This window comes from Cuculus canorus, chromosome 2, assembly GCF_017976375.1.
Source record: "Cuculus canorus isolate bCucCan1 chromosome 2, bCucCan1.pri, whole genome shotgun sequence".
Taxonomy (NCBI): domain Eukaryota; kingdom Metazoa; phylum Chordata; class Aves; order Cuculiformes; family Cuculidae; genus Cuculus; species Cuculus canorus.
The window spans coordinates 108,362,205-108,388,569 of record NC_071402.1 but is presented as its reverse complement, the minus strand read 5'-3'; the positions used below and the strand labels follow the sequence as shown (position 1 = coordinate 108,388,569).

Genomic DNA, 26,365 nt, shown 5'->3' with positions numbered 1-26,365 from the left:
AACCATAACTGAGCTTTCTTAAAGCACGTGAGGGAGTCCCCAAAGCTGCTCTTTGCAGTATTCCTCACATTCATTTGGCTGTTGAGCTGAATGCCATTAAAAGCATCCTTCGCATCACAGGTGACAGCTGGCACAGTGCAGTGCAGAGCTTTCCTTGGCCTCCAAAGTCCCTCAACATACCTCTGTGATAGTCATCTTTAGGAGATACGTGCTTCTCCCCGAGTAGTGGAGGTTAGGAAAGCAATAAATATTCTGCTAACAGCAGAATAGGCTATGGCACAACTGGTTTTGCTCTTTTTTCAGTTAAAAAAATGAGAGTAGGATTACCCTTTTATGTCTTTCTGGGATTATGTGTATGGCATGTGTTGACTGCTAGATTGAATTTTGAGTTTACCAGTGGTTGGTAGACTTCCCAAGTCCTTTAGTGGATAGGTGACGCAATTGTGCCTGGTTTGTGGGGTTTTTATCAGTGTTGAGGTGCTCCTACAGGCAATGTGATCATCGCTGGGATGCTGAGGCAGAAAAGTTTGGTAACGCAAAGGGGAAGAAGAGGGAGTGTCTCATCTGGGGAGGATAGGGTCAAATGAAGGGGGCTGATGTAAATTTTCCAGGAAACGCTGAAAGTATGTGGAATAGAGCATTTGTAGTGTAGAGGCTGCTCTGTGCACGTGGGACCAAGCCTTAAAGGATATAAATTGTCACGTTGATGCTGACTTCAGTGACTTAGACCAGCTGGAGATACAGCCTGGCATGTGCTCAAGTTCAAAGCCCTTGCTGTTTCACATCTTGCTTCCTTTTATTCCAGCTAACCTCTGAGCATCAGACAACTTGTGGTTTGACTAGCAGCAGTGCAGTGTTAATTTTTAGAGCAAGTGGGTTCAGGGAGGGTGTGAACCAGATTCCATATCACTTGTATGTATGCCTGTGTGTGACACTTGTACTGAGCAATCTGTCCTGGGGAGTCTGTTTAGCTCTTATATTGCAGAGTGATCTTATTCTTCACTGCAAAGGAGGTGGCATACTGATCTCTGCAGCTCATCTGCACCTTGAGTGATGTTTCCATTCTTGTTGCCACAAAATCTCTGGCATCTTCACTTAAATTCATTATCAGTAAGCAAAGCCCAGCTGTCATCAGAAACAAAGCCTCCTTTCCCAGTGAGACAAGCCTTTGACTCACATGCATCCTTTGGTGGGATAACCTTCTAATATGGCCTTACCAGCCTTCTGAGTCTTAGCATTCCTTCTGATCCTCTTGTATGTATTCTCAATGTCCTATTCTTCCCCTCTTCTGGTTTGGCTGGCTTCCGTTAGTGCATCTTTAGTTAGAAACGCTTTACTAGTTGTGAGGATTCATACCCAGTAAGAGATCTTGAAATGTCCAACATGGGTTCCAACAGCTGCTGTTTTCCCAGTTGTGCACACATGAAGACTGAGAGCTGACCTGCCAGGTCAGGCAGTGTCACGAACTGCAGATGTTATCACTGAGAAAATACTTCATCTAGAAAGACTAGGATGTAAACAGAGGATGGTGGGATCATGGAGGGAAAGTAATGATGAGTGGTCCTGTTCATGTGTGCTCTGCCTTGGTCAGAGGCCTTTCCTGTGACTCTGGGTCAATAATACATATATGATATGATCTGTTTAGGCATGCGCACACCGATGGAAAAACATCTACTATGAGACAGAGTACATCCTGCCCCATGGTTTCTGCAATATTATTCCGCCCAACCTGCAACCCAACGGGAAGAAGCTGTTGCCCTGCTACGAAGGTAAGGAGCGTGGAGGCTGGGAGCAGGGCTCACCTCTGTTACTGTGCTCTCATTTTACAGCTGCCATGTTTTCCCTTCATTTCCAAAACCATCCACAGTAACTCTCACTACTAATATTTTCCTTTCTTTTATTATTTTTTTGGTAACGTATGGCTGCCTCGTGGTACACCTTGGGCAGGGATTGGGTTTTGGATGAAGTAATGGGAGTGACAGAATAACTGAATGGGTCTTCTGACTTAACTGCACGTGACACACTTTACTAGAGGAATAACAGATTTTTAAACTCTGTTTTTAAGGCAACACTTCTCTCTCCCTTATATGAATAATCAGTAGGTATTGGTCTGAACTTGGCCTTTCATGCTTCTCTGTGGCACAGAGAAAAAATCCTCAATTATGTTGCTGTTGGGAACAAATTTCTGTCCTAAGGAAATGTTTTGATTTCTCAGAAGACGAGAGGGGGGGACAGGGGAAAGGGCTGTTTAACACCTTGCTCGTTTCAGGGAACTTCTGCAGCAATTTATATTAAACTTGTTTGGGTGTCATAGGGTATCTTGGTCTCTATTTGGACCCTTCAAGGGTCTGTATTTGGGGGGCACAGGGAGGGAGAGCTCCAGCTCTGAGCAGTGGGCGGTTGCTGGTTCTGCTCTAAATCCCAAGTGTCAACATTTTGATTTTCCACCTCTCTGGTGCATATAAGGCTCTTGTATCGCGTTTCCTTTCCTAAAGACTTCAGAAGACAGTGTCTCCTCGGCCAAGAGCAATTAACTAAACTAGAGGCACGAGTATGCTGTTCTGAAGAAGATAGGGTATCTCCTAAGATTTCATGGCCTTCAGATGAACACTTTGGGATAAAGCCTTCTGGGTTTCTCCTGTCTATCTTGGGCATTGTCTTTCCCCTCTCACCTGTAGGAGCCTGAGGAAGCGTGGGAGTTTAGAGGATAACATGCAGCGAGGTTTCTTCTGGGCAAGACCTGTGATTCTATTTATTTATCTGCTTTTATTCATTACCCCTCCTTCCCAAGTTGTCAACAGCTAGCAGCGGACTTACTACTTACATTAGTGAGTGGGAGAGGGACAAGGCAGTGGATGTCCCAGCAAATCTTTTCACTGCTGGTGAGCAGCTGTGTCCCGGCTCAGCAGCCCATGAAACCAGCTCTGTGACAGACCTGAGTCAACTTCATGGCCTCCCTTTCTCCTGAGGAGGCTCCTTGCCTCCCTCTGGGCTTTGCTCAGGGACCTGCTACCACAAACCCAAACACCTTCTGGAGACAGCATGCGCTTGTGCCTTGAGTATTTTCCAGACCTGAAGCTGCCCATTATTTGAAATGTGAGGGGTGTTGAGTCTCTTGACCCAACAGCAGCAGTCATGCCAGCTGCTCTGCTCCTATCATAAGCACGGTCCTGCTGTATTTATCTTTTCATTTTTCCTTCTTGTCAGCAAAATCAAGATAAGACCTGACACAGAGGTAATGCGTTACAAATAATCTGATATTAACTGATATTAACTTTGTACACAGATGGACACACTACCAGGGCTCCCTCTGAACCTTTGTCGCTGCTCCTGCACTGCCTTAAAGACAGCCTGCCTGAAGCTGTGGCAGGGAGGTGGTTTCTGGAAGAGATGAACCACTTGTGTTTTTATATGCGTCATGTCTTTGGAGTAAAACTGCTGCTAATCTGACAGGATATTTGCCAGCAATTGCTAGAAAATAGAAATGTGTGGGCCTAGTACACACAGAGCAGCCAGTGGAAATTTGGCAGGGCTGGTGCAGTATGATGTTGGCTTAATTTCATTCCATGCTAGAGTGAAAATTGGAGGTTTGGGACTGACTTCTCCTCCCCTCCCCCCCTCCGGCCACATCAGACATGAAATCACAGAGTATCACGAGGGATGGCTAAATTTGTTTACTCCTGCATCTTTTAGGATTCAATAAAACAAGCTCAAAGAGAGAGATAGCTGTGGTACGTCACGCAGAGGGATTAGTTGTTTGAGGTTTGCTGTGAAATAAGATTGCAGTCATCCTTATAACTTTTTTCCTTCACTTTCTGGAAGCAAAAGAAGAAATTCCTCTCCACTGACACTGAGGAACAGTACAAAGAGGAGCAGCTTGGAGTCTGATAGGGATAATAAACGCAGTGTATAATGCAACTGAAGTGCTGCTACACCAACAGCCTCTGTGGCCATTGCAAAGTGGTTGCCAGACCTGTGGCTGCAAGCCCTGCGCTGAGGAGTGTGCCTTTACCCACTAAGGTGGTGTCTCATCCTTCTCTGGACTTGCTGTGCCTGAATTGATGCAGACAGTCCTAGGCTCATTTCCAGAAGCCCTGTCCTTGGCACAGCTAAGGCCCTGTGAGAGGCTGGCATGGCTGCATGGTCCACAACCAGAGCTGGCTTTCACCTAACTGATAAAATGGTGCAAGCCAGTTGTGTGCACGTAGTCTCCATCTGTCTTTGTGTGTATGTGTGCACCTCAAGATGGATTATTACCTTGTATAACAAAACTCTTCTGCCAGAAAGGCAGCAGAGTCTGACCTTGAGAAAGACATACTTAACGCAGACAGTATGTTTTCTCTCCACATAAAGCAGACGTAATAATTAAAGACAAAGGAGGAAGTGGAAATTTCCTGACTGGATGGTAGTGGTACAACAACATAGTAGTCTCAATCCATCATATTCTTGTCTGGTTTCCCTGGAATGGCTGACAGAAGTCTGGAAGTGATTGAGAGCTAATGAGAGCAGCAGCAAGCCTAATAGTTAAATGCAACCTCCCTGAGTAGGAACTAATCTGGTTTATATGAGCTGGATGTCCTTTGTGGTATAGCTGGCGTATGGAGCCACAGTATTCCAGGCAGTGCTTTCACTTGGTTATTTTTCCCATAGTTTTAAGGACCTTCCAAAAAAAAAAAAAAAAGGATCTGCCTCCCCATTCCCTCTTTATGCCTCAGTTTGCAAAGAAGAAGGGTGACCACGTCTACTGCAAGAAGCAGCCTAGCTGATGGGGAGAGCTGGGATGGTTTCCCACTTCTCTGTGGTAGTAGTTGTTGGTGGAAGTGAGGGAGACTGATGGACCCTTTGGTTAGTAAATAAGAGGAACAGCATATGCTTACATGCTTTATCTGTAAAGGGATATGCAAATTTTCCCACAGGGTCCAGACCGCATTTGGTTTTCTGGGAGCCATCAAAACATCCCTGCTTTGTGGTGCAAACCCAGTACCACAATGCTAGATCAGAAAGATTGCTACTGTTTCTTCCTGGCGTAGTGAAATGCTGTCAGCGAGGGAGGAAAAGATTTCCAGTGCAAATGATACTTTATTGTAATTCTCTATTTTCTACCATCTTCGCATATGGAAGTACAGAGAATTTTATTGCACTGTGGAGCTTATGCTATGTTAAGGCCTTGAAGTTTGCTTAGAGACTTTTAGAGATTTGCTCAGAGAAGATTTGCCTTCAGAGTCATTACACATCACTGCTTATCCTTTTTTGTTTTATATTGTTTTATCAAATTACTTCTTTCTCAGCCTTACTTCTCTTATAACCTGAGAACATCATGGCTACAAAACACTAGCATCTTTTTCTTCCCCATTTTTTTGTTTTGTTTCTTTATGTATTTATTCATGGCGCATCTTCAAAGTCGCAGAGGCGGCCACCTCTTCCAGACTCAGCTTCATCTTACTGCTTTGCTATCAGCTGTTGCCACAGCAGTTAGTTTAGTGGTTTGCGGTCTGTGTAATTGGAGGTGCACAGCAGTCTGCGGGCAGATGAGAAAGAACAATAAAGTAGTGTAAGAACAAAAGATCTGTTCATGACAGCAGTTATTGCCCGGAGCTATGTGGAAACGACTGAATTCACTGTATGCAATATATAAACCTCATGCAAATGTTACTGTTCAAGTGTGCAAAAGCCTTGAGCTGACACAGTAACTGCACAGTTTCCTGATGGTTGATTGTTTCACTGCATCGGTGGGTGTGTTGTAGAAGTGACAGGTGTCACTGCTGTGCACTGAAGCGGGGGGGAGGTAGGAGTGGTCTTGGTTTTCATGCCTTTTGTGCTCATCCAGTCCTTGGGAGAACCAGATCTACTCCAGGGAGAAGGCAGAAGTCTGTGGGGCTGGGATGCAACTGTCCAGGATCAGGAGCTGTGCTGGGCTGTGACCATGGGTGGAAAGGAGCACTGCTTGGGCATGGAATGGGGCTACACTGCTGCAGATCGGAGTTAGGTGGGCCAATGAGGAGGGATGTTTTTGTGCTGAAATGATTATACTGCAGAAAAAGGGCCCACAGTCTGTCTTGGCTGGATTCCTGGTTCCCTGAGAAGGACTGCCTCTGTCTGGATCCCCCAAAACATGGTACTGATTTCTGCTCTGTGTCAACAGAGCTTTAAACGCTCAAGTAGCCTTAACGTCTGAGGTGTTTGGGCCTCTGTGCTTTGCTTTCCTCTTCCAAAACACCACTGAAGCTGATTTCTCTCAAAGGTGTTAGGAAAACAGTTTAATCAATATGTGTGATGTACTCAGGTCCCAAACTGATATGACGGAGGCTTGATACCTCTAGGGACGGAGAGTGGTCATTGATTTGCATCATTGCTGTGTGTAATGCCTCACTACTGTAATGAATCCGTTTCTTTTTCTGTAAGCTGTTTTCTTTTTTTGTGAGAAGTTTTGTCAAGTATTTATTCAAGTCAACATGTTTTGATGTCTCTTCTTTAGTTTACAGCAGTACTTGTTATATCCAATAAACTCTGAATATACTAGAAAGGCAGCAATCCCATCTATCTACTTTTACAACCAAAGTTAGTTAAGTGAAATGTAGGGCCGTTAGTTTTAGCAGATATTACTGGCAGAATAAGTGACTTAATAAACACTGAACATCACAGAAAGCCATGAACAAGTGTGTGAAAGTATGAGCATTCCAACGTAGCTTATTCAACAAGCATTTAAACCACCATTTCTTTCCCATTCCTTATGCATCACTGTTAATAATTCGGTACATTTGAAGAATAATTGTTTTTAAATTGCCTGACAATGAAAACAGGGATGTCTTTATTTCTATTCCGTTTCTAATACTTACATTGCTGATGAAAATCAGCTATGTTGTTTCTTCTGATGTTGGGGCTTTTGTTTAAAGTTACGTTTTTTTAAGTGGGCCTGGCAGAGAGCTATCAAGAAGGAGATGTGTAAGAAGTCATCTTGCCTCATGTTGCAGATAAGAGGCTTATTTGCCTTAAGAGTCAGTACCCTGGCCTGAGCAAGGTCTGGCAGGAAATACAGCCTCTGATGCCTAGAAGGACAGTGGATGCTGGTGGTCTGGCTAGCAAGCTGGGTCAGCCTAGGCTGTGGGGCCCTGGGGTGGCTTTTCAGGCAGGGTACGGTGCTTGTTTGTGCTGCCTAAGCATTGGCTGAAGCCCCTTCTAGCCTTCTATTAAAAAAAAATAAAATATATATATATATATATGTCCTGTAAAGTGGGCTTTAAGAAGGTAGTCTCTAAAGCCGCAAGCTCTGGCATTACAGAAACCTAAACTTGGCAGGATGCAAGACAGAAGGATACTGCCAGACCTCCAGAGCCATAGTGGCTAGGGGCGCTTTGTTTCAAATTACAAGCACCTGGGAATTGTAGTGCAAATCTGGTCACATGTCAATACATCATGTAAAGGGAAAACCTTGGCTGGAAGTGAAAGCCTCTGAATAGGTCAGACGTGGAACTTGCTGCGTTTCATCCTTTGCAAGGGTGGGAATCCAGCTGTAGCAAAGGCAGGGCGTTTAGGACGTGCATAGCATTATTTTTCAGGAAATGCCAAAGGGAGAAACCTCATCTCCTTGGCTCTCTGAATAAAAAAAAAATGTTCATATCAATAAACAAATATTTTTTTCCCAGGCAAGGGGTGCCTGGCTCTGTGAGAGACTATATGTGGACAGCTAGCGATTCAGAGCCTCAGCACTTAATGAATAGCCATGAACAAATATGAGCTTCATTTCTCAGTGAAACTGTTGTGCATTCCCACGAGGAAGCTCAAGTGTGCTTCTGACCCTCCTGGTGTGCTGGGACGTACGTATGCTTTGGCAGGACCCAGCCTTGGCCAACGTTGTTAGGCATTTGGGCTGTAATTTGTGGATCAAGTCACTGTTCTGCATGGTATCTCCAATTAAATCTCTCTCTGTGCAACTGGTACAACCTCAGCAAATTCCTAACAATCTGAGCATCCTTATGATGTTAGGAAGAGACTATATATAAGATATAAAAGGGGAATGCTCTGTGTGTGTATGTATGTATGTGCATATATATATATGTATGTATGCATACATACAATGTTTTCAAAAAATTGTGTGAGAAGGCAGCAGTTTATAATTAATTAGTTTTGATCTTCAATAAGATAAAATGCAACTCAAAAGGAACTTCCTTGGTTTTAAAGAGACAATTTGCTTATTGATTTCATTAAAATTTGTGTCATTTAGTGATGAGTTAATGGTGGTTATTTGAAAAAAAAAAAAATCACAGTTAGCAGGGTATATGGTGAATGTTTTTGGAGCCTGAATTACTGTAATATACAGATAGTGGCAATATACTGAAGCTGGGCACTTATTAGTATGGTAAATATTTGGAAGTAATGGTCTGTTAAAAAAAAAAAAAAACAAAAAAAAACCTGCAAAGGTTCTCATCCTGCTCTAAGTTTTGGATGCTTCTAAACTGAAAATATTTGCATTAAAGCAGGGTGAGAAGAGATTTTCCCTTTCCCTTTCCCTTTCCCTTTCCCTTTCCCTTTCCCTTTCCCTTTCCCTTTCCCTTTCCCTCCTCCCCCACCTTTCCACCCCTACCCCAAATTTAATGTGTTTCTAAAAATGTTTTCTTTTCCTCTTCTGCAAAAAGATAAAGGAAAAATTCCTCAGGTTTGATGGGGGAAACAGTTGATTCATGACTATAGCGATGCTGGCTGGGTCCCCTCTGAACTGAGAGCTCTGAGCAGGTGGCCATGTGAAGCAGCACACCTAGGCATCGCTCACGTGAGACTGTTGTCTCATCACTTAGAAATGCAGTACTGTTTCCTCACTCACTGCTACCCTCTGGGACCAGTGTCCCAAAGCACCCTCCAACAGAAGTGTTTATGGAAGCATTGATGACCTCCTCTGAGGAAATGATGAGCCTGAGGATTAAACCTCCTGGGGCAAGGTTGGTGGCACACAGGCATTGGGCATCACATTTTACTCCTCTCCTTGCCAGCTGCATCGATCTAGCTGCTAGAGACAGGCGCATCTGCCAATGCACATTTAGCAGAGTGAAACTGCTGCTGTTACCATCGCGTTACTGTGGTACTGCTCATTTTGTGGTTCTCTAGGCAGCAGACTGGATGTCCTACCCTGATTTCTGGCCTCTTGCTTTCCTCATGATGCAGGTGAGGATGCTGCCATAGTGCACATCAGTGGCAGATCCATCAGTAAAACCTAGGAGCTTTGGTGCTGGTGTTCCTTGAGGTTGCATATGCAGCAATGCATATGGCTCAGGTGGAGAGCATGTGCCATGCCAAGGATGATCGTGGTTTGTTTTGTTGCCTTCTCCCATGCAGAGTACAAGAAGAAGTATGGGGAGGAGCATGGTTCATGCCAGGCGGGGATTGCGGGCTTCTTCACTGAGGTGAGCAGGGGCGCATGCGTGGGAGGAATGGGGTTGGTGAGCAGCTCTCTAGCTACATGCCCTAGGAGGGGAGCCCGGGCACAGCTTAGGCAGCAGGCTGACTGTTGAGCATCTTCCCTCCCTGCCAGCATACACCCTCTTGCCTCATCCGGGCTCCCGAGCACCTGCATCTTGCACAACACCTGCTCAGTCCTTTGTAGGTAGGTGTATGTGCAAGGTCTGTGGGCAAGAATGAGTGAGCTGACTCTGGGAAATGTCTTTAGGGAATAGTTTTGTCATGTGCATCCCTTGTGTAGAGATATCTCTATGTCTAACATTAGTCCTTAATTTAAGTGATGCATAAACCAGTCCCACCTAAGTGGTTTTGTTTGTGTATGCATACATGTGGTATATGCACCTTTGTCAATATTTAAATGCACATGCATGTACATATGCATACCTACGATAAATACTTTTTAAAAAAAGTTTTGCTTGAGTTCTTTTGTTTAAAAAGATGGAGAAGAAGTAACATGGTAAAATACACACTCCAGAGCCATTCTGAATACCAGACCATATTCCTTCCTGGACAGAATTCTATCAATCATGTTTTAGTTATGTCAAGGATCGATTTGTTCCATATATATATATAGTGATTTTTTTGTTATATTTAAGCGTTGGCTTTTTTTTTTGTGAGGGGGACAGAATGAAGGGGAAGGTGTTGGGCTTTTTTTTTTTTTTTTGTCTTTTTAAGAAAAAAACCCACTATTTCAGTGTTAGGCTCCTTGTTACTGTCATGTCAAGTATATGCTCCCTCCTATTTATACATTTGCTGGTCTGCAGAATTTATTGTCCAGGCTGATATAAATGGAATAAAGGTGTCCTCTCTGAAATGGCAGAAGGTGATTTCCGAGTAAACTGGGATGGCAGGCAAGTTTGCTGCAGTGGTGCTGTCTGATAACTGGATGTTCAGCCAGCAGCAGCTGTTTCCTGGCTTGTCTGCTCTCTCCAGCCTGTTTCTGTTCCCATGGTTTAAATCCTGCCTTGCTAACCTAGTTCAAAAGATATCTTTGAACTTTCATTGCTTCAGCCCAACAGCAGCTCACTGAGCAGGAAATTCAGATAAATGGCTTTTTGGGTCAAACAGGCAAGCCCCTACCGTATATTCAACATTGCTGATGGTAGTCATTCCTGCTGGTAAATGATCCCTTGACCTCAAGGGCATGGCCCCTCCCAAGGAAAAGGAAAGTCTTCTATCAAAGTAGCAGAACAGCTGAGCAAAAATGGGCCATAAAAGGAGAGACCATGTGTCTCTAGGGTATGTGCAGTAACCTCCACGTTTGGGAAGAAGGATATTCTCTACATGCACACAGAACAGAGATTCTCATAGGTATGCTTATAACTGGTGTTTAAGGTTAATTTCCTGTGCCTTTTCCATTACTGTGTAAAGCATGAATTTTTTTGGTCCAGTTTTGATTGTTATTTATTTATTTTTTCCCCATTCTTTTCCCCATACCCTTCTGGTTTTCCTGTTGTAGGAGCTGGTCATCATGGGGGCACCAGGATCTTATTACTGGACAGGAACTGTCAAAGTACTGAATCTCACTGACAACACATATTACAAACTGAATGATGATGCTGTGATAGCGAGGCGGTACACGTACCTTGGTAAGCAGCTCTGGGAGAATGGATCAGTCCAACATCATGTTTCAAGGCTTTGATGCTATAAAGTTGATGCAGATTTTTTTGTTGTTGTTGTTTAGAGTATTTTTTATAAAAAGCATGAGAGGAAGAACATCTGAATTAAAGGGTTACCTACCTGGAAAGAAATATAAGCAAAGAAGCAGCCAGAATAATCCATTTTTGTTTGCTTGTTTTAATAAAAACTAATTTGTTTTGACTAGTATAGAAAATGCACGTTAGAAGGTAGTGGGCATCCTACATTCCTGCTTTTGCCCTGCTACAGACAAGTTATTTGTCATTGGATAAACTGCATGTCTGCTTATACCTATGCTTAAAATGTGTACAACACATGATTACAGAATGTATATTGCAGATACAAATATATTTCAACGAAAATAGCACCATATAAATTAGTCATTAGCAACAGAATGAGGTTGTGAAAGGGTTTGCCATTGGTTTTACTTGCTCTACAACCAGCTAATGTCTCAAAAATATTTGATTTAAAGGCTTCCACTGGACCCTCAGTGCCTAAGACTGTTGAAACCTAGAAGACATTTCAAACAGTCGATGATTTGGTATTGTTTGACCAAAGACTCACACTAATCTCTCTTTTTTCCCCTCTTAACCTTTAGTCTTTAGAAAAATATCTCTTGGAAGATTCTGCTTGGTGGTAGCTAAATGAGGAGTGTATACATACCATATTTAAGGACATAAATAGGTTTTGCCACTGATAGACCTGAATTACAGTGTTTACCATGTAGACAAGAGCCTCATAATTTACAGCAGAAGAGCAAGGCAAATACAGTACAGCCTTAGAAGGAAAGTACTCTTCTGGAATTATTATATATCATTTTAATGTATCAAATAAGACTTGAATCTTTGATCTTCTTTCAAATACACTTCTCCTTTCTTTGATCTATCCTCCCATTTTTCTTCTTGCCTAAACAAAAATCTTTTTAAGCCATTAAATACTCTGACCTCGTTGCCTACTGTCCTCCGCTTTCCCCATCAACCAAAAAAAAGCACGTAATTTTCCAAGCTTTCCTGAGCAGAGATTCTAACCAAAGGAGGACACTTTTTTCTGGTTAATACAGGACTGTCACTCTCTCATGCAATACTTTCTCTGTGATGATGTGGTCTCTTTGCTCTCTTTATGTGTTCCTGTTCCTGATTTACTGCTTCCCTTTCTGGTTTCATGGTTACCGAACTGCTCCCCGTATCTGCTTTGTGTTTCCCTCGCCCAGCTCTGCGCACAGCTTTCGTCTCTGAGCTATTGGAAGAGTACTGGAGGATGTGCTGTCACTTCCCACTGCTGTGAACTCTAAAGCTGAATATTGGCGCATCCAGAGTGGAATGATTGTTGAACGCTAACAATGTGCAGCCCCGGAGGAGCAGTGAATCCTGATTAGTGTGATCCAGCTGGCTGACTTGTTTTTCAGGCTTCTCCCTTTAATGATTATTTATTTATTTATTTCCTCTCTCCTCTCCCACCCTATCTCCCACGCAGGATATGCAGTGACAGCAGGTCATTTCTCTCAGCCAACTAGCACGGATGTTGTAGGAGGAGCTCCCCAGGACGGAGGCATAGGAAAGGTGCGTCTTTTTATCAAACAATAATTTAGTCAGATGCAATGGGGCAAAGAAAGTAATAGAGATGCAGTTCCCACATGTCTGAGAAGCCAAGAGATTTTTGCTTACAGGATAGTTTTGGAGCACTGAGCAGGGGAGAGGTGAGGTAATTTGATGAAGTCATCGAATTTTCTTGACCTGTCCCTCCTGGTGCCTCACACCCCTCACCTCTCTCTTTCCTCTCTCTCCAATCCAATCCAATCCTTACAATAGTTATTTTAGCTGGACACAGGCTACATTTTTTTCACATTGCTTTAATTTAGGATTTGTAACGTATAGGTATTACTTAAACCTTGCCTGAAAAGGAAAAAGCTTGGAAAGGAGTTTGTCTTCTGCTTTCTTTATACATGTGACTGTCTCAGTATTTACTTAAGGGGAGAATCTCTAATAGCGTGAAAAGCCATTTACTAGGGGGTTTGATGTCCCTTTTAAAACTATATAATACGTTGATGTTTACTGAATTAGAATCTGTGTTTCTTCCAGTTCTACTTAAAAATCTTGGTGATAGTCTCTTGAGAAGGAAAAAAATAAAACAGTTTCCCTATAGGCTTTCATATATTTGATATCCCAAAGATGTAAGCAAGTGGATAGCTAAGATAGAGATGGCTGGTGAGTTAGGTGTGCCTGGTGTTCTTGTGCTGAGTACAAAGTTGCTGTTGCGGGAAATGGGTGAGGCTGAGTGCGGTGACCCTTATATACTTCTGAACCAAAGGTGGAGCAGTGGGAAGATGAGGGGAGGGACTATAAAGGATCTGCTTTTGTCCATCTTCAAAATCTGATCCTTTTGAGACCTATTGCTACCATGAACTTGAGCAGAGGTGTCCTGCAGCCGCCTTACACCTTCCTCTCTGTGGCTCTTCTGCCCTATAGGAACATGTGTTTTAGTTGACTCACAACAATAATATCCCCATTAACAGCAATGCTATCCGTTGGTTTAGGCAGATTGTTTTTGGCGGTTACTCTGTCCCAGAGTGTAACAGTGGGAATGGGGAAAATGGAATAAAAGTAGAGGGTGGACATGGTACGTAAACCTGATCTGATGTGACTGGGTCATATGTGAGATAGTAACAGCACTGTTCCTACTGACAGGACACGCATGGGAGAGACAGTTTCCTTATCCCAGGTACTCTGTCACGGCTTCTCCAATTCACCTTCCTTCCAACCTGTTTTCTCTGTTGGACAGATTTAATTTCTGTACAAGGATGGGGAAAACCCAGCTGTTAACATGAAATGCATGAACTCTGTAGTCCAAAGATCACTGCTGTACTTACAAAAGGTCCCATCATTCTCCCTTGGCTTGGGATGTGGGTAGCAGGAGTGCGTGGCAAAGGGGCTGTAAGAGGTGCTGAGTACAGGTCGTTATGCTGAGCAGTCCTGTTGTATTTCTACACTCTCTAATAAGTTGATCCTTTCCAGTTCCCTGATAGAAAGTCGTTAGCATTGCCACACCCTTTTCACTGAAGGTAAAGCCAAAATACTTCATGAGTCATTTTGTATTGTGTCCTGTTCTGGAATCCTTAACATAAGAAGGATATGGAACTGTTGGAACGTGTCCAGAGGAGGGCTGCAGAGATGATCAGAGGGCTGGAGCACCTCTAATATGAGGACAGGCTGAGAGAGTTGGGGTTGTTCAGCCTGGAGAAGATAAGGCTCTGAGGAGACCTTGTAGCGACTTTCCAGTACCGGAGGGGAGACTGCAGGAAAGCTGGAGAGGGGCTATTCATAAAAACTTGCGGTGATAGGATGAAGGAGAACAGGTATGAACTGGAGAGGGGAAGATTTAGACTAGACATAATTCTTCACAGTGAGAGTGGTGAGGCACTGGCACAGGTTGCCCAGGGAAGTTGTGGATGCCCCATCCCTGGAGGTGTTCAAGGCCAGGTTGGATGGGACCTTGGGCAGCCTGATCTGCTGGGAGGTGTCCCTGCCCATGGCAGAGGGAGTCTAATGAGGTCATCTTTAAGGTCCCTTCCAACCCAAACCATTCTATGATTCTATGACTTTTACGAAGTCACCAAGAGCGCCATTAGTTAAGACTGGGTTTGGAATTATGACACCTAGCAATGTTCTCTTGCTGCTAAACATGCCACTGCAAAACCTAGGGAGTCCTTCAGAGCAATTGTCTGCAGTAAATCTGTGATGTTTTTTTGGCTGAAAACAGCTTTGAACCCTTTCTCACCACCTATTAATAACTTGCCATATATTCAACTATGTCAAATGCTTGTCTCCACCACATGGCCCTTGAAATAAAGCATCCACTGTCCTGTAAACTGCATGAGCATCTGCTAGGAGAGAGCCTGTCCAATACTAGAGGAGTCTTAAATGCTGCCTGAGCCAGTCTTTCTGCCAAAGGGATTTTCTTTCTAAAAGCTATGCATTTTAGGTCTTAAATTTTGATACAAGGTCTGTTATTGAACTTGTATCAATACTTTTATCCCTGAGAGTTCCTGAGTGAACAGTTTCTCCATGGAAGTGAGCAATGAGTGAACTATGTTTGAATAGTTCTCTGATCTACAGATTATTTCAGACAGAAAGAGGGCAAATACCTTAGGTGATCTGATTGTGATTTCTACTCTGACATTTGCTAAAGCATTGTCAAGTTTTCAGTGCACTATGTGCAGGCACGTGTCTCTGAGAAGGGGAGCCTGGAAAAGGGAAGAGACATGGGTTATACCTTCTCAGCCTTTTGCCCCACTCATTTCCAGGCTATCTCCAGACGTCACTTGTTTGAGAATTGGAAAGTTCCATTACTGGGTGCTGTTAAATACTCACATCTGCACATACACACGTGTACCAAAAAAAGTAGGTGACAAGACACTATTCAGGAGTTTCTCATTATAAGAGACCTGTTATTCATCAAGAAAATGGGGAATTCTGTTTTGTCTTTTAAAAGAAGACTGAACAATAAAGTGGTCATGAAACTGAATCTTGGCAATAGCCATGGACGTGATCATGATTTAGGTATTTAGAAAGCACCAATGCTGCACCATTATATGCTTTGTAGTTAGTGTTGGTTAACTTTTTAATGTTTTTTTACCCTTCAGGTGTATATTTTCAGAACAGACAGACGATCAGGATCTCTAATAAAGATTTTTCAGGCTTCAGGAAAAAAGGTGAGCTTTTATGCATGTGTGTTTTCTTTTAAGAGGTAGAGAAGTGGGAAATAATGGCAGAGTCATCTCAGATTGTTATTTTCATTCCACCACTAAAGAAGTTGTCAGGCAAATTGTTATTTTTTATCCTCCCAGAAGAGGTAGACCTATTGTATAGACCAGCTGTATGCACATTCTCCTGTTGCAGTCATGACTGCTGTCTACTCAGTGTCTCTGTGACTGAAATTAAAAGTCTTGCTGAAAATTGTACTAGTGCTTTGCTTTAAACTTAGACAAATATATCAGTGCCTTCGAGACATGGGGCACCAGGTAAGCCTATACAGAGATTTACTCTTAGTAGATATGGACAAGTAAGTAGCCCTGAGCTTATTTTAATACACAAATCCCCAATCTGTTTTTTCTGTATACTGCTGTGACAGTGGGGAGTTATGCTGTCTTGTGGACAAACAGCGTCGTTTCCTCAAGAGATGAGGATTTCCCCCTTCCCACTGTGAATCAGTCTTGTATTTTGCAATTACGACCGGTGTGTTAGAGCTGAACTGCCCCTACCAGGAAATTTAGTGAATGCTGATGAGATCCAGCTTCTTCTGTGCAGTGTTGTGTTTGAGTGGGGAATAGCTTGTGTTCTTCTCAGGGAGCCTTGCTGGAGATATGTTGCAGGAGAAACAAAGTGGGCAGGTAACAACTCTAGGTAACAACAAAAGGATTTCTTATTTGGGAATAACACAATAAGGAAATGATACCCCATACCTGGGATTGCCTGTGTTTTCCTGGAAGGAGAACGAATACAGAAGACAATAGTTACTGATGGCTTCTGGTTCTAGGGAAACTTGCCACCTTCAGAAGAATCTAAAGTGTTAGACTGTATCATCAGTTTGGGAGCCCTAGCAAGTTTTGTTATTTTTTCCCCAACAAAACACAGTTGCAGTCTTTAAAAACATGCCTGGAACAGGAGAAAACTGCAAGGCTGTGTAGGTGGATGGCGTGGCTTGTGTTTTAGGGCCTCTCCAAAATTTGTCTTTCCCTACATTAGCAGGATTACTAATATCTTGAAAGGAAAAGGCTTCCCAGTTCATCCAGGGCATCTCCTGTGTTTGATTGCTTCCTGTTCATTTCTTTCCCTATTGACTTTTAAATGTCCCTAAGGATGTGCTCCTGGAGAACTGTTCCTCAGCCTAACAAACAGAGCTATCAGGAAGTTGTGAGGTCTCAGCCAAAACCTTTCCCTTTCCAATTTAATTGTTTTATTCTTGAATGTAACTTAACTAATCAAATATTTACATCCTTCAGATACTTCTAGGTTGTCGTCTCCTCCTTCCCCATTAGCATCTCTCTTCTAGAGATTCTCTAAAACCCATATAAGATTTTTATTTTAAAAAGAAGGCTGTCCTAAATCACTCTTCCTTTGCTTCAGCAATTGAAATATAACCAGACGTGCTCAGCAATGAGCACTGCCTGGAAATGAAGTCTCACAAAATGCTGCATCTTTCCTAGTGGTGTGAAAGTTCACTGCTCTTACATTCTCATTACACAGATGTTATAAGCAGCCTAGTTTCTTCATTCCCATTTTTATTGCTGGAGTCTGAACTAGGAAATCAAATGCAGACACGAAAAAAAAAGAAAATGTAATTCCTTGTTACAGATGTTAGGTGCACAGACTCCAGGTTCTCACAGTACTGTGAAATCACCCACGCTGCAGACATAGCATGTAGCAGTTAAGTAAATAATAGCCTTTCCATGAAAATGGCCTGAATACATAGTAAAATGTTTTTCATAACTTTCACTCCTTCCCCATGAGAAATCTGTTTTAAAGCCTTAGTGGATTAAAAAAAAAAAAACCAAACAAATAAGAAATCCACAAGGGAACTTAAGCTACAAAATAACTGGAATCAAATGATGTTTGAGGTCTGACCTTAAACCCACACAAAAATCTGAATTACAAACTGAAACTCTATCCTTAACTCACCCTACTATATATATGTAATCTATATTTAGCTGCTTTTAAATGTTACAGACTACTAGGAATAGAGAATCTCCTAACATGTCCAGTAACTTTGGCTCATACACCTGAACCTGTCAGATGTGAAAGGTAGTGGGTCAGGGAATTGCAAAGAGGAGTGTAAGAGTGTGCTAGAAATGTGATAAATTCTTTTTAACCTAAATAATAATTACCATAACCTCAATTTTTCCTGCTGTGTAAACAGCTCTCAATTTCAAATAGGAAGTGGTATCTTTTACATTTTTCTTTGGAAGTTGCTTTTCATTTTGAGACTATGGTTTGTAATTGGTCTCAAAGAGTATGCCTTGTGGTAGCTTAGCAGAAGTAGATGAGATAAGGGTGGGATATAATTTTTGGTTTTGGTTTCCTTTTTGCTTTTAAATGTGTTTTGAAGTTCATCATTTGGCTGCTGGTTGGTAGATTATTATCATTTAATGTTAATCCTTATCAAAAACTATGTGATGAAATGAATGCATTTCTTAAATTTAAACAATTAAGTTTTATCAAGGAATAATAATTGGAAGTTTAAGTGGCTTAGGTTTTTTGTGAATCAACTGAAGACCTTTCACTGAACATTGTCTTTCTGTGTCAACTCACTGACCTGTACATGAGAGAAAAGGCTATGATTGAAACCCACAACCAGTACTGCTCTTTGAAGGGGACTGATACAAATAGAGCAAGGGGAGGTATAATTTAGATACCTCTTTTCATTGATACCCTACCCCTTGACTATTTTTCTTTTTTTTTTTTCTTAATATCTGTGGTACTTAACTTCAAGTCTCTTCAGGAAGTCTGTCTGTGGGCATCAATAATCAGTAGCTAGGTTTTGGGAAGCTTATTTCACCGCTTCGTAATTTTAAGCATTTGACAAGTTAAAGCTAGTCTAAGAAACCTCTTTAAATGTCTCAATGTGTCCCAGGGTATAAATTCCATCCTGTTGGTAAAATGTTGGTGCTGATGCACTGTTACAGTAAAGTGTTCAATTCCTGTCAGAATTATCCCCTAAGCTTTCTCTGTAGGAGTGCTTATGAGTGATAAAGCAGCAAGTCATCATTTGAAATTAAAAAAAAGAAAAGACGCCTAAATGATTTCCTTCTGTGTGTGGGCAGATACTGAATGCTTTGTTGTGACTCGGCTTGGTTACAGATGGGCTCTTACTTTGGCTCCTCCTTATGTGCAGTTGATCTGAACTCTGACGGGTTGTCAGACCTGCTGGTCGGAGCACCTATGTTTTCTGAGATCAGAGATGAGGGTCAAGTCACAGTCTATATCAACCGAGGAAATGTGAGTATGTTACTGAAGATGGCTTGGTAAGGGATGAGGGTGTGGGTCTGGGCAGGGTAACACTAATGTCCTTCCAGCAATGTACGATGAAACTTGATGTCTCAAATAGTGGAGCTCTAATGTCTCTAGCAGAGCCTGAAGTCACAGAAAACTCATTTGGTATTATGGTTTCCCAGACACCAGCCCACATTCATCACAGAGCTGTGAATCTTTCAAGGAGGTCTGGGAAAGTTTCTGGTTTTATGTTGCAACTTGGTGGTATTTGTGGCTTTACATGAACTTGATGCCAAAACCAAGTAAGAGTCATCAACATTGACTGAGTTTTCCTTTGTGTTTTGGGTGGTCACTGGGTCCTACACATCAGAACAAAAACATTGGGATTTAGAAGTCCTCATGAAGAGAAGCCAGAGACTGAATTCGCTTTATCATTACATTATGCCTGATACGTAACCTGTAGTGGAAAGTTGGTACTGTTGGATTTTGCATGACTCAACAGCAGTCTTGGAAAAGTCTAAACTTTCTTGCATTGGCAAAACAAGATCATTCTTAATTTGTATTCATAGGAAGGCATTTATTGTTTACCTACTATTATTTAATATTTAGGTCCCAAATCGTCTTTCTCAAAGGAGGCGTTGTTATGGGCCGAAGTGGAATTGGTTTGCTTCATCAGGATTTCGTGAACTTTAATGTATGAATTTTTTTTTATGCTACACTTAACATTCAGCACAAGTCCTGTAGGCAGCATTTAGGAGACTTCAGAATCTCTTCTGGTGTAATTTTATTTTCTTTTTTCACTCCGTCTTTAAATAAGCTTTGCTTTTTCAGTTTGATCCTCAGGCTGACCTACTTCTTGTATTGTACTGCTGCTGCTGGGTCCTCAGGATAGGGTCCAGAATGCTGAGCAGATATCTAACATTTTCTGCTCAAAGTGAAAACATACATAAGTTCGTTTTTATTTTCTATAAAACAATCAAGAAGTTAGTAGGAGTTTCTCATACTCCTGCAGCAAGAATTACTTGCAAGAGCAATGACTTGCAGGACTGTGAATTTTATTTTGAAGTTTGGTCATTTTAAACTCAGTTTCCTTCTGCAAACACCATTTCCTAAGAGGTTATTGTAGCAGATAAGAGAGAACTGCATTACAGTACAAGCATGCATAGTGATGCTAGATTTAATAAACTTATATTTTGCCTTTCCTGTGAGGACTGCAAAGAAACGAGTTGCACATACAGACCTGCCTGTCTCCTCACTGTTGTGTTTTAATTTCATTATGTGGGATTTTCTTAAAGTCAGCAACTCCCTGCAGCCAAAAAAAAAGATTTTATTACATATTCCAGAGGGCAGTTTACTCTCATTCACAAAGGAAGAAAAACCAAAACAACCCTTGAGGTGGGTGCAGAGTTGGATTGCGTAACTAAATTTTGTTCTCTTGTGAAAATGTTCCTTTTGCCTTGAGGGAAGAATGCAAGAAAACTAGAGTTTATGTATCTGACCAGAAAGTGGGTGGGCAAGAAATACCAGATCCATATAAGGCTTCTCATAGCATAGGAGTACAAAGTTACTTTGTTCTGGACTTTCCTCTGTCTCTTTATTTCTTTAAATCTCTTTCCTTATTCTTCATTTCAGAAGGCTTTTTGGGGACTTTGCTTTAATACTTAAGTCCAGTACTTAAAAAGTTTTCAAACCTAATTGCCCAAATGTTCTTTGCTTAGGGGAAATTTCTCCTTAATTCACTGGAATTTAGTTGAATAAGCCTGGACCGAGGATTTCACTCCTCTCTTCAATGTAATCTGCCAGTAGAACAAACACTGAGCTATGACAGTTTAGACATCTGGAATCCTTCAGGAGCTCACCAAGCCCTGTGACTGCATTTAGTTACTTTACTGAGTTATTGTTTGGTTAATTTAGCTTTTTAATTGTATCACTCATCTGTCCCCAACTCTCTTCCCACTTAGGGAAGCGAAGGCAAAAGGTTAAAACCCCAAATAAATTAGATCTCTATCTTCCAGGTGATCCGTGTGCAGTGAAGGTAAGAGTCAGGCTGCAGCCCTGCCTCATGCACTTCCCATAGTGCGTTGTGGCTCCCGCGGGGAAGGCTTACCTTGTCCAGGGCTTACACTATTTCCCTACCTCTGTTTTATTTCCTGTTTGCTAGGGAGTCTTGGAAGAGCAGCTTGTTCTGGGTGGTGACAGCGCCTACAATGCGCACTTTGGAGAGAGCATGGCTGCCCTTGGTGACATCGATGATGATGGCTTCCCTGGTAAGTGTGATTTCCTCCTGGGCCATTTCTCTGGAAATGCCAGTGGGGCTGGCAGCACTACCAGTCTCCTCCCATGGCTGGGGCAGTATAGCATCTATTGCTCCTTCAGATGCAACCATCAGCTGGGCTCCCACTAAGGATAAATGTGCTTGTGTAGGATTTGTCTGCTGAAGCCTTTTGTAGCAAATTTTCCTTGATGTGAATTTAGTCTGTGTCCACTCAACTCACACCCCAATCTCATTAACGTTGCTTTGCTTTCCTTGTTGCGTTTTTTCTTCACTATGTGGTTTATAAAAGGCTTTAGGTACTCACACCCTCTGTCTGATTTCGTTCCCATTTCCTTATGTCTTCAAGCCTTTCCAGTTTTGTTGACATAATTGAGTTTCTTATCATGAAGTGTACCTAAGAGGTAGCTTCTCACTCCTGATAGCATGTACTCTATTAATAATTTGTCTCCTGCTTTATTCCATCCCTGCTTTTTTTGTGGGCCACTCAGTGTGAGGCCCTATGCTGTGATAGCAATAGATGAGAGAAAAGCGTTGATGCTGGCACCTTTTCTGCCCTGATTTCTGGCAGCACAGATTAAGGACTTCCCAACAAAGGCTGACTTATCCAATGTGTGCCTGGATTTATTTCTTCCAGGCCACTCAGACTGTGGTATCCAATTAAACCTAACCCAGACTCACTGCAGGTTGCCCTCACAAATAGTGGGTGTGTTCTCCCTCTGTGCTTGGATATGCATTTGTGCATTCTTGCTGCTGCTTGTGGGTCAAATGTGGTGAAGGAGAGACTGCAAAGTGAGATGGATTGGTCGTAGGTATGCAGCCATCAGGAAGAATTTGATTTCAGAAGCTGCAAAATCCCTAGGTTCAACTGGAGAGAAGGATGGGAGGTGGGATCACTCTTCAGGAGTTTGCAGTTAAATCGATTCAAATGTTAATTTGAAAGTGCACCCTTGGTAGCCTTTTTTTTTCTTCTTGCCTATCTATTTAATATAGCTGTCTTTTGGAGCCTTGGATTTTAAAGCAAATGTAACATAGTACTACAATAAATGTTTTGTCAATGCTGTCTTGGTTCACAAAGCTGGTGTTCCCTGGGCTGGAGATTTTGATATGAAAGGATTCTAAATTAACTTCCTGAGTATGGTTGCTGGTTAATGAGCACATGCTTTTGTAACAAGTATGTTTTTCTGATTTGGCAATGTAGCTGTATGTATATACAAATCCATATACATTTCTGTGGTTTTTTTTTTAGATTTGTCTTGATACAAACTCTTCATTAAATTAAACAAGTTCTTCTAGACAGGTTGGTGTGAACTGCTGATCATCTTCATCATGGGGCACTATTTTTCTGTGGGTAGCTGGATTCTAAAATGAAGGAAAAGCTGAATTAATGGAATGGATTGTGAAATGTTTACAATCTGTACTGTTTTACAGATGTTGCCATTGGGGCGCCTAAGGAGGATAACTACGCAGGAGCAGTGTACATTTATCATGGGGATGCCAATGGTATTGTACCTCAGTACTCTATGGTATGTGACACTATTGTTCATGGTACCTATCTGAAGTGATTTTCTTGGGGCCTGCAGAAATAAACCATATTTAGGGGTCTCTTTATAGGTAGCCTCATCATAGTTCTACATCCTTTTCTCAGTCCTGGTTTGAAAATGGCTTTTCCCAAAGTTTGACTCTAGCTATTCTGCAGGGTAAAATTATGTTAATAAGGAGATACTTTGCATTGTCTTTTGCTAGAATTATCAGCTCTGGTTTCCTTCTTGAAGCAAATGAACTCTTGGGTTTGAAGGTAAGCTTTTAGAGATAGTAGTGCTGTAGAGAAGATGTGAAAGCCTTGGAGAGATTTAGCACACAAATTATGGAGATGCCAGTTAAGAGTTGGGGGGGTCACTCTTTCTTCCTGCAGAATCAGGCTTAGCAAGGAGGAAGAGGTACTATCTTGTATATTCTTTCCCTGCAGAAGCCTCTTTACCCATCTTGTCCCTCTCCTTGTGAAGTGACAATATATCACAAGGGCGCTCTTGGGTGCTGTATCCCTGACCATTATTATGAAGTGAAAACTCAGCTGGGGTTTGCTGTTGTGTCTTGTGCAGAGATGATGCACTGCAATTTAGCTACTGTAGCCAGGCACTAGAGAAGATAAATTAATGTTCATGCTGCTCAGCATGTGTCCCCTAGTCTCTGTCTAGCATATTTCTTTTTTTTCAGAGTGCCTAAATCTTCCCTCCCTCCATGTGTTTGAAGTTCTGGCTGCTTTGTTTTGTTGCTGGGTGGGATCTTTCATAGTAAATCAGTTTAAGCAGAATACAAGAATTTAGTGGTTATATTGGAGACTTTTCTAACAGACCGTAGAACTTTAGTCCTTCTTTCTTTTACCGTGTATGTACCATGTACTGCTTTTTAGGAAAAAAAAAAAAAAAAAGTTAAATAACTATAAATGCCTCAAAAATGCACTTATGTGGCAAATGTAGAGGATTCTGCTAATTTCTTGCTCAAAGCCACTGGTTGGTAGGTTCTTCTATGGTAGTTCAAAAGCTTGGAGCTTTCCAGCTCTTGCTTAAAAGGATCAGCTTTTTTTTTTTCTTTTTTTTTTTTTTTTTGTGTCATTCATAAGAACATTTTTGAAGGACACCAGATCAGCGGGGGTGAGGGGAATTGAAACATCCTGCTTGTGATCTCTCCCTCCCCTTTGGAGGAAGGCCAGCAGACACGGTGTGTGCCTCTACACTTGGTCAGTGGGACAAAGCCCATCTCAAGAGTGTGCCAGGTTACCATGTTCATTGACTTTTGATACCATTGCTATTGTTGTGCTGCATTCTGAAGCAGCCGAGGGGGCACCGCTTATGGGCACTGTCTTGGCCAATTCCCAGTGTCTGCTGCAGGGCACCAGTCACAGCAACTGTTCATCTATCCAGTTGCAGCCAAAAGAGTTTCGCAACAGCTGCAGCTCTCTACCTCCCTATGCTAGACTTGAACCTAGAGGTGAAAGACATTTTTGTGTCTTATTACTGTACCTCTGAGCCACCTTAATGCCCTGGATTTCCTTTTTTACATAAGCTGAACAAGGTGGAGGTGAGGGCCTGAGGGGTGTATATTTTCACCCTTTTGGTTTTGTTACCTCCCCCTGCCCCTTTTTCTTCATCAACGTCATTCCCTCACGTCTGTTCAGCAGCTTTAGTGGTGGCTATGAGCAGAAGTAGCTTAATTGGCTTTGTGGCCTGCTGTTTTCATTCATTTCATTTCACTTAAAAGCAGACCAGCATTGTACCTCTCCTTTCTAGGCTGTAATAGCCTGCAGATGTCTGCCAAGATGTTTGCAGGAGGGATTTACTACCCTAACTGGAAGCCCCCAGCAGCGTGATGCAAAGTGTAACGTGGGGAGGAAGTTACTTCCAGTTGTCTTAATCTCATCTGCCTATAAGTAGGAAAAGGAGATCTATACACAACGGAGCACTGTTTTCCCTTTAAACCGGCTGTCAGGATATCTTTCTTCCCGTCGTCTTTTTTTCTATGAATTTCCTGTCTAACCTTTTGTCCAATGTTATGTCCTTTTATGGGAGGGCCAGGAAAAGCTGATCACGTGTCGCAAGCTGTGAAGCACCATCAACAGCCTTGGAATTACTTCATGGGATAGGTTTCCTGTCAAACTTCTTCAGTCAGATGTTGGTTTGAATTCAGGTCTTGCACTGGTGGCCCAGCATAATGAGTGGGAGCTCGGAGACACCTGATTACCTTTGAAAATCAGGCTTTGATATATTAATTTGCCTGAGACAGTGGTATCTACAGCTCAAACCATTTAGAGAAAGCTTTTGTGTTAGTAATTTTAAAAAACAAGCTATGTTATAAGTTAATTAATCTTTCTGCTGGGGAGACAGAAATGAGATACAGCTTCCAAACTGAAACAAAATACTGCATGATAGCTGATGGAAACCAGAATTTCCAAATGGGATGAAAATTAATCATTTTGACTTTGAGTATGCTGGCAAAACTTGTGAAAAGGAATGCTTGTGCAGAATTTTCTGTTTCAATTAATCATTAATCTTGTTAGAATGCTGCTTAAAACTTTTATTTACAGAAATGAAGGTAATGAAAAAAAAACCCAACAACCCAACACAAAGAAAATCTCTAGGGTGCAGTTAATGAACACATCAAACAGATTTCTCTGAGTGAGGAAGGAAATGTATTTTGCCTGGGTCTCCATGAGGGTTGTAACACAGGTGTGTTTTTTAATCCAAGTCAACAATCCAGTCCTCCTAGTCCAGAGCAGAAGGGCTTCCTGCATTCAGCAGCCTTCCTGCTTGGGGCTGTGTGCATGAAGTGCCTGCAGATGTGCAGCACTCCCAGCCCATGGAAAAGAGCCCTTGTGATCATGAATATCAGGCTTGAAGGCTTTTTTTGGTTTTCCGTTTTTTTTTTTTTTTTTTTTGGAGGATACTTTATGTTACTGACTGATTTCACTTGTGTCTTTTCTGCTGCAGAAGCTGTCTGGGCAAACAATAAACCCAATGCTGCGGATGTTTGGCCAGTCCATATCAGGGGGAGTCGATATGGATGGCAATGGTTATCCAGGTACGTCCGCTATTTGAGCAGTGAGAGCGCTGGGGAAGTGCAGCAGCAGGCTGAGAAAACAGCAGTACCAGTCGCTTCCAGGTTGCTAGTTCCTGTGATTGTGGGAGGCCAATTAAGCTGAGCATTTTCTTCCCTGTTATTCAAAGCTCCTGATAAGAATATGAGCCTATGGCTTGATTCAGGTGTTTAGGCAGTCATGGCTAAGGATTGAGATATTAAAGCAGAGGATTTCAGTATTTGGCCAAGTTGTAAGTTGCCTATAAACTACCCAGTCATGATGATAATCTTAAAAAAAAAAAATGTAGGCAATAACATAATAATAGTAAAACCCAAACAATGAAGTATAAATGAAGTAAAATGACAGACATAACCCTCCAGTTATAATACTTATGACAATGATGTTTGAAGGGACTAGATAGTGATTTAAGTAGGAAAAAAGCTT

General features: G+C 42.0%; 1 protein-coding gene across 1 annotated transcript in view; it reads left to right on the top strand.

Moving 5' to 3' along the window:
• ITGA9 (integrin subunit alpha 9) overlaps positions 1–26,365 on the top strand; it is a 215,866-nt gene that overhangs the window by 14,825 nt on the left and 174,676 nt on the right. The window contains exons 4-12 of the mRNA XM_054060077.1: positions 1,646–1,769; positions 9,328–9,395; positions 10,910–11,039; positions 12,562–12,647; positions 15,728–15,796; positions 18,942–19,079; positions 21,235–21,340; positions 22,777–22,871; positions 25,833–25,923. Of these exons, the coding sequence (XP_053916052.1) occupies positions 1,646–1,769; positions 9,328–9,395; positions 10,910–11,039; positions 12,562–12,647; positions 15,728–15,796; positions 18,942–19,079; positions 21,235–21,340; positions 22,777–22,871; positions 25,833–25,923 (907 nt within the window). The remainder of the gene's footprint in view (positions 1–1,645; positions 1,770–9,327; positions 9,396–10,909; positions 11,040–12,561; positions 12,648–15,727; positions 15,797–18,941; positions 19,080–21,234; positions 21,341–22,776; positions 22,872–25,832; positions 25,924–26,365) is intronic.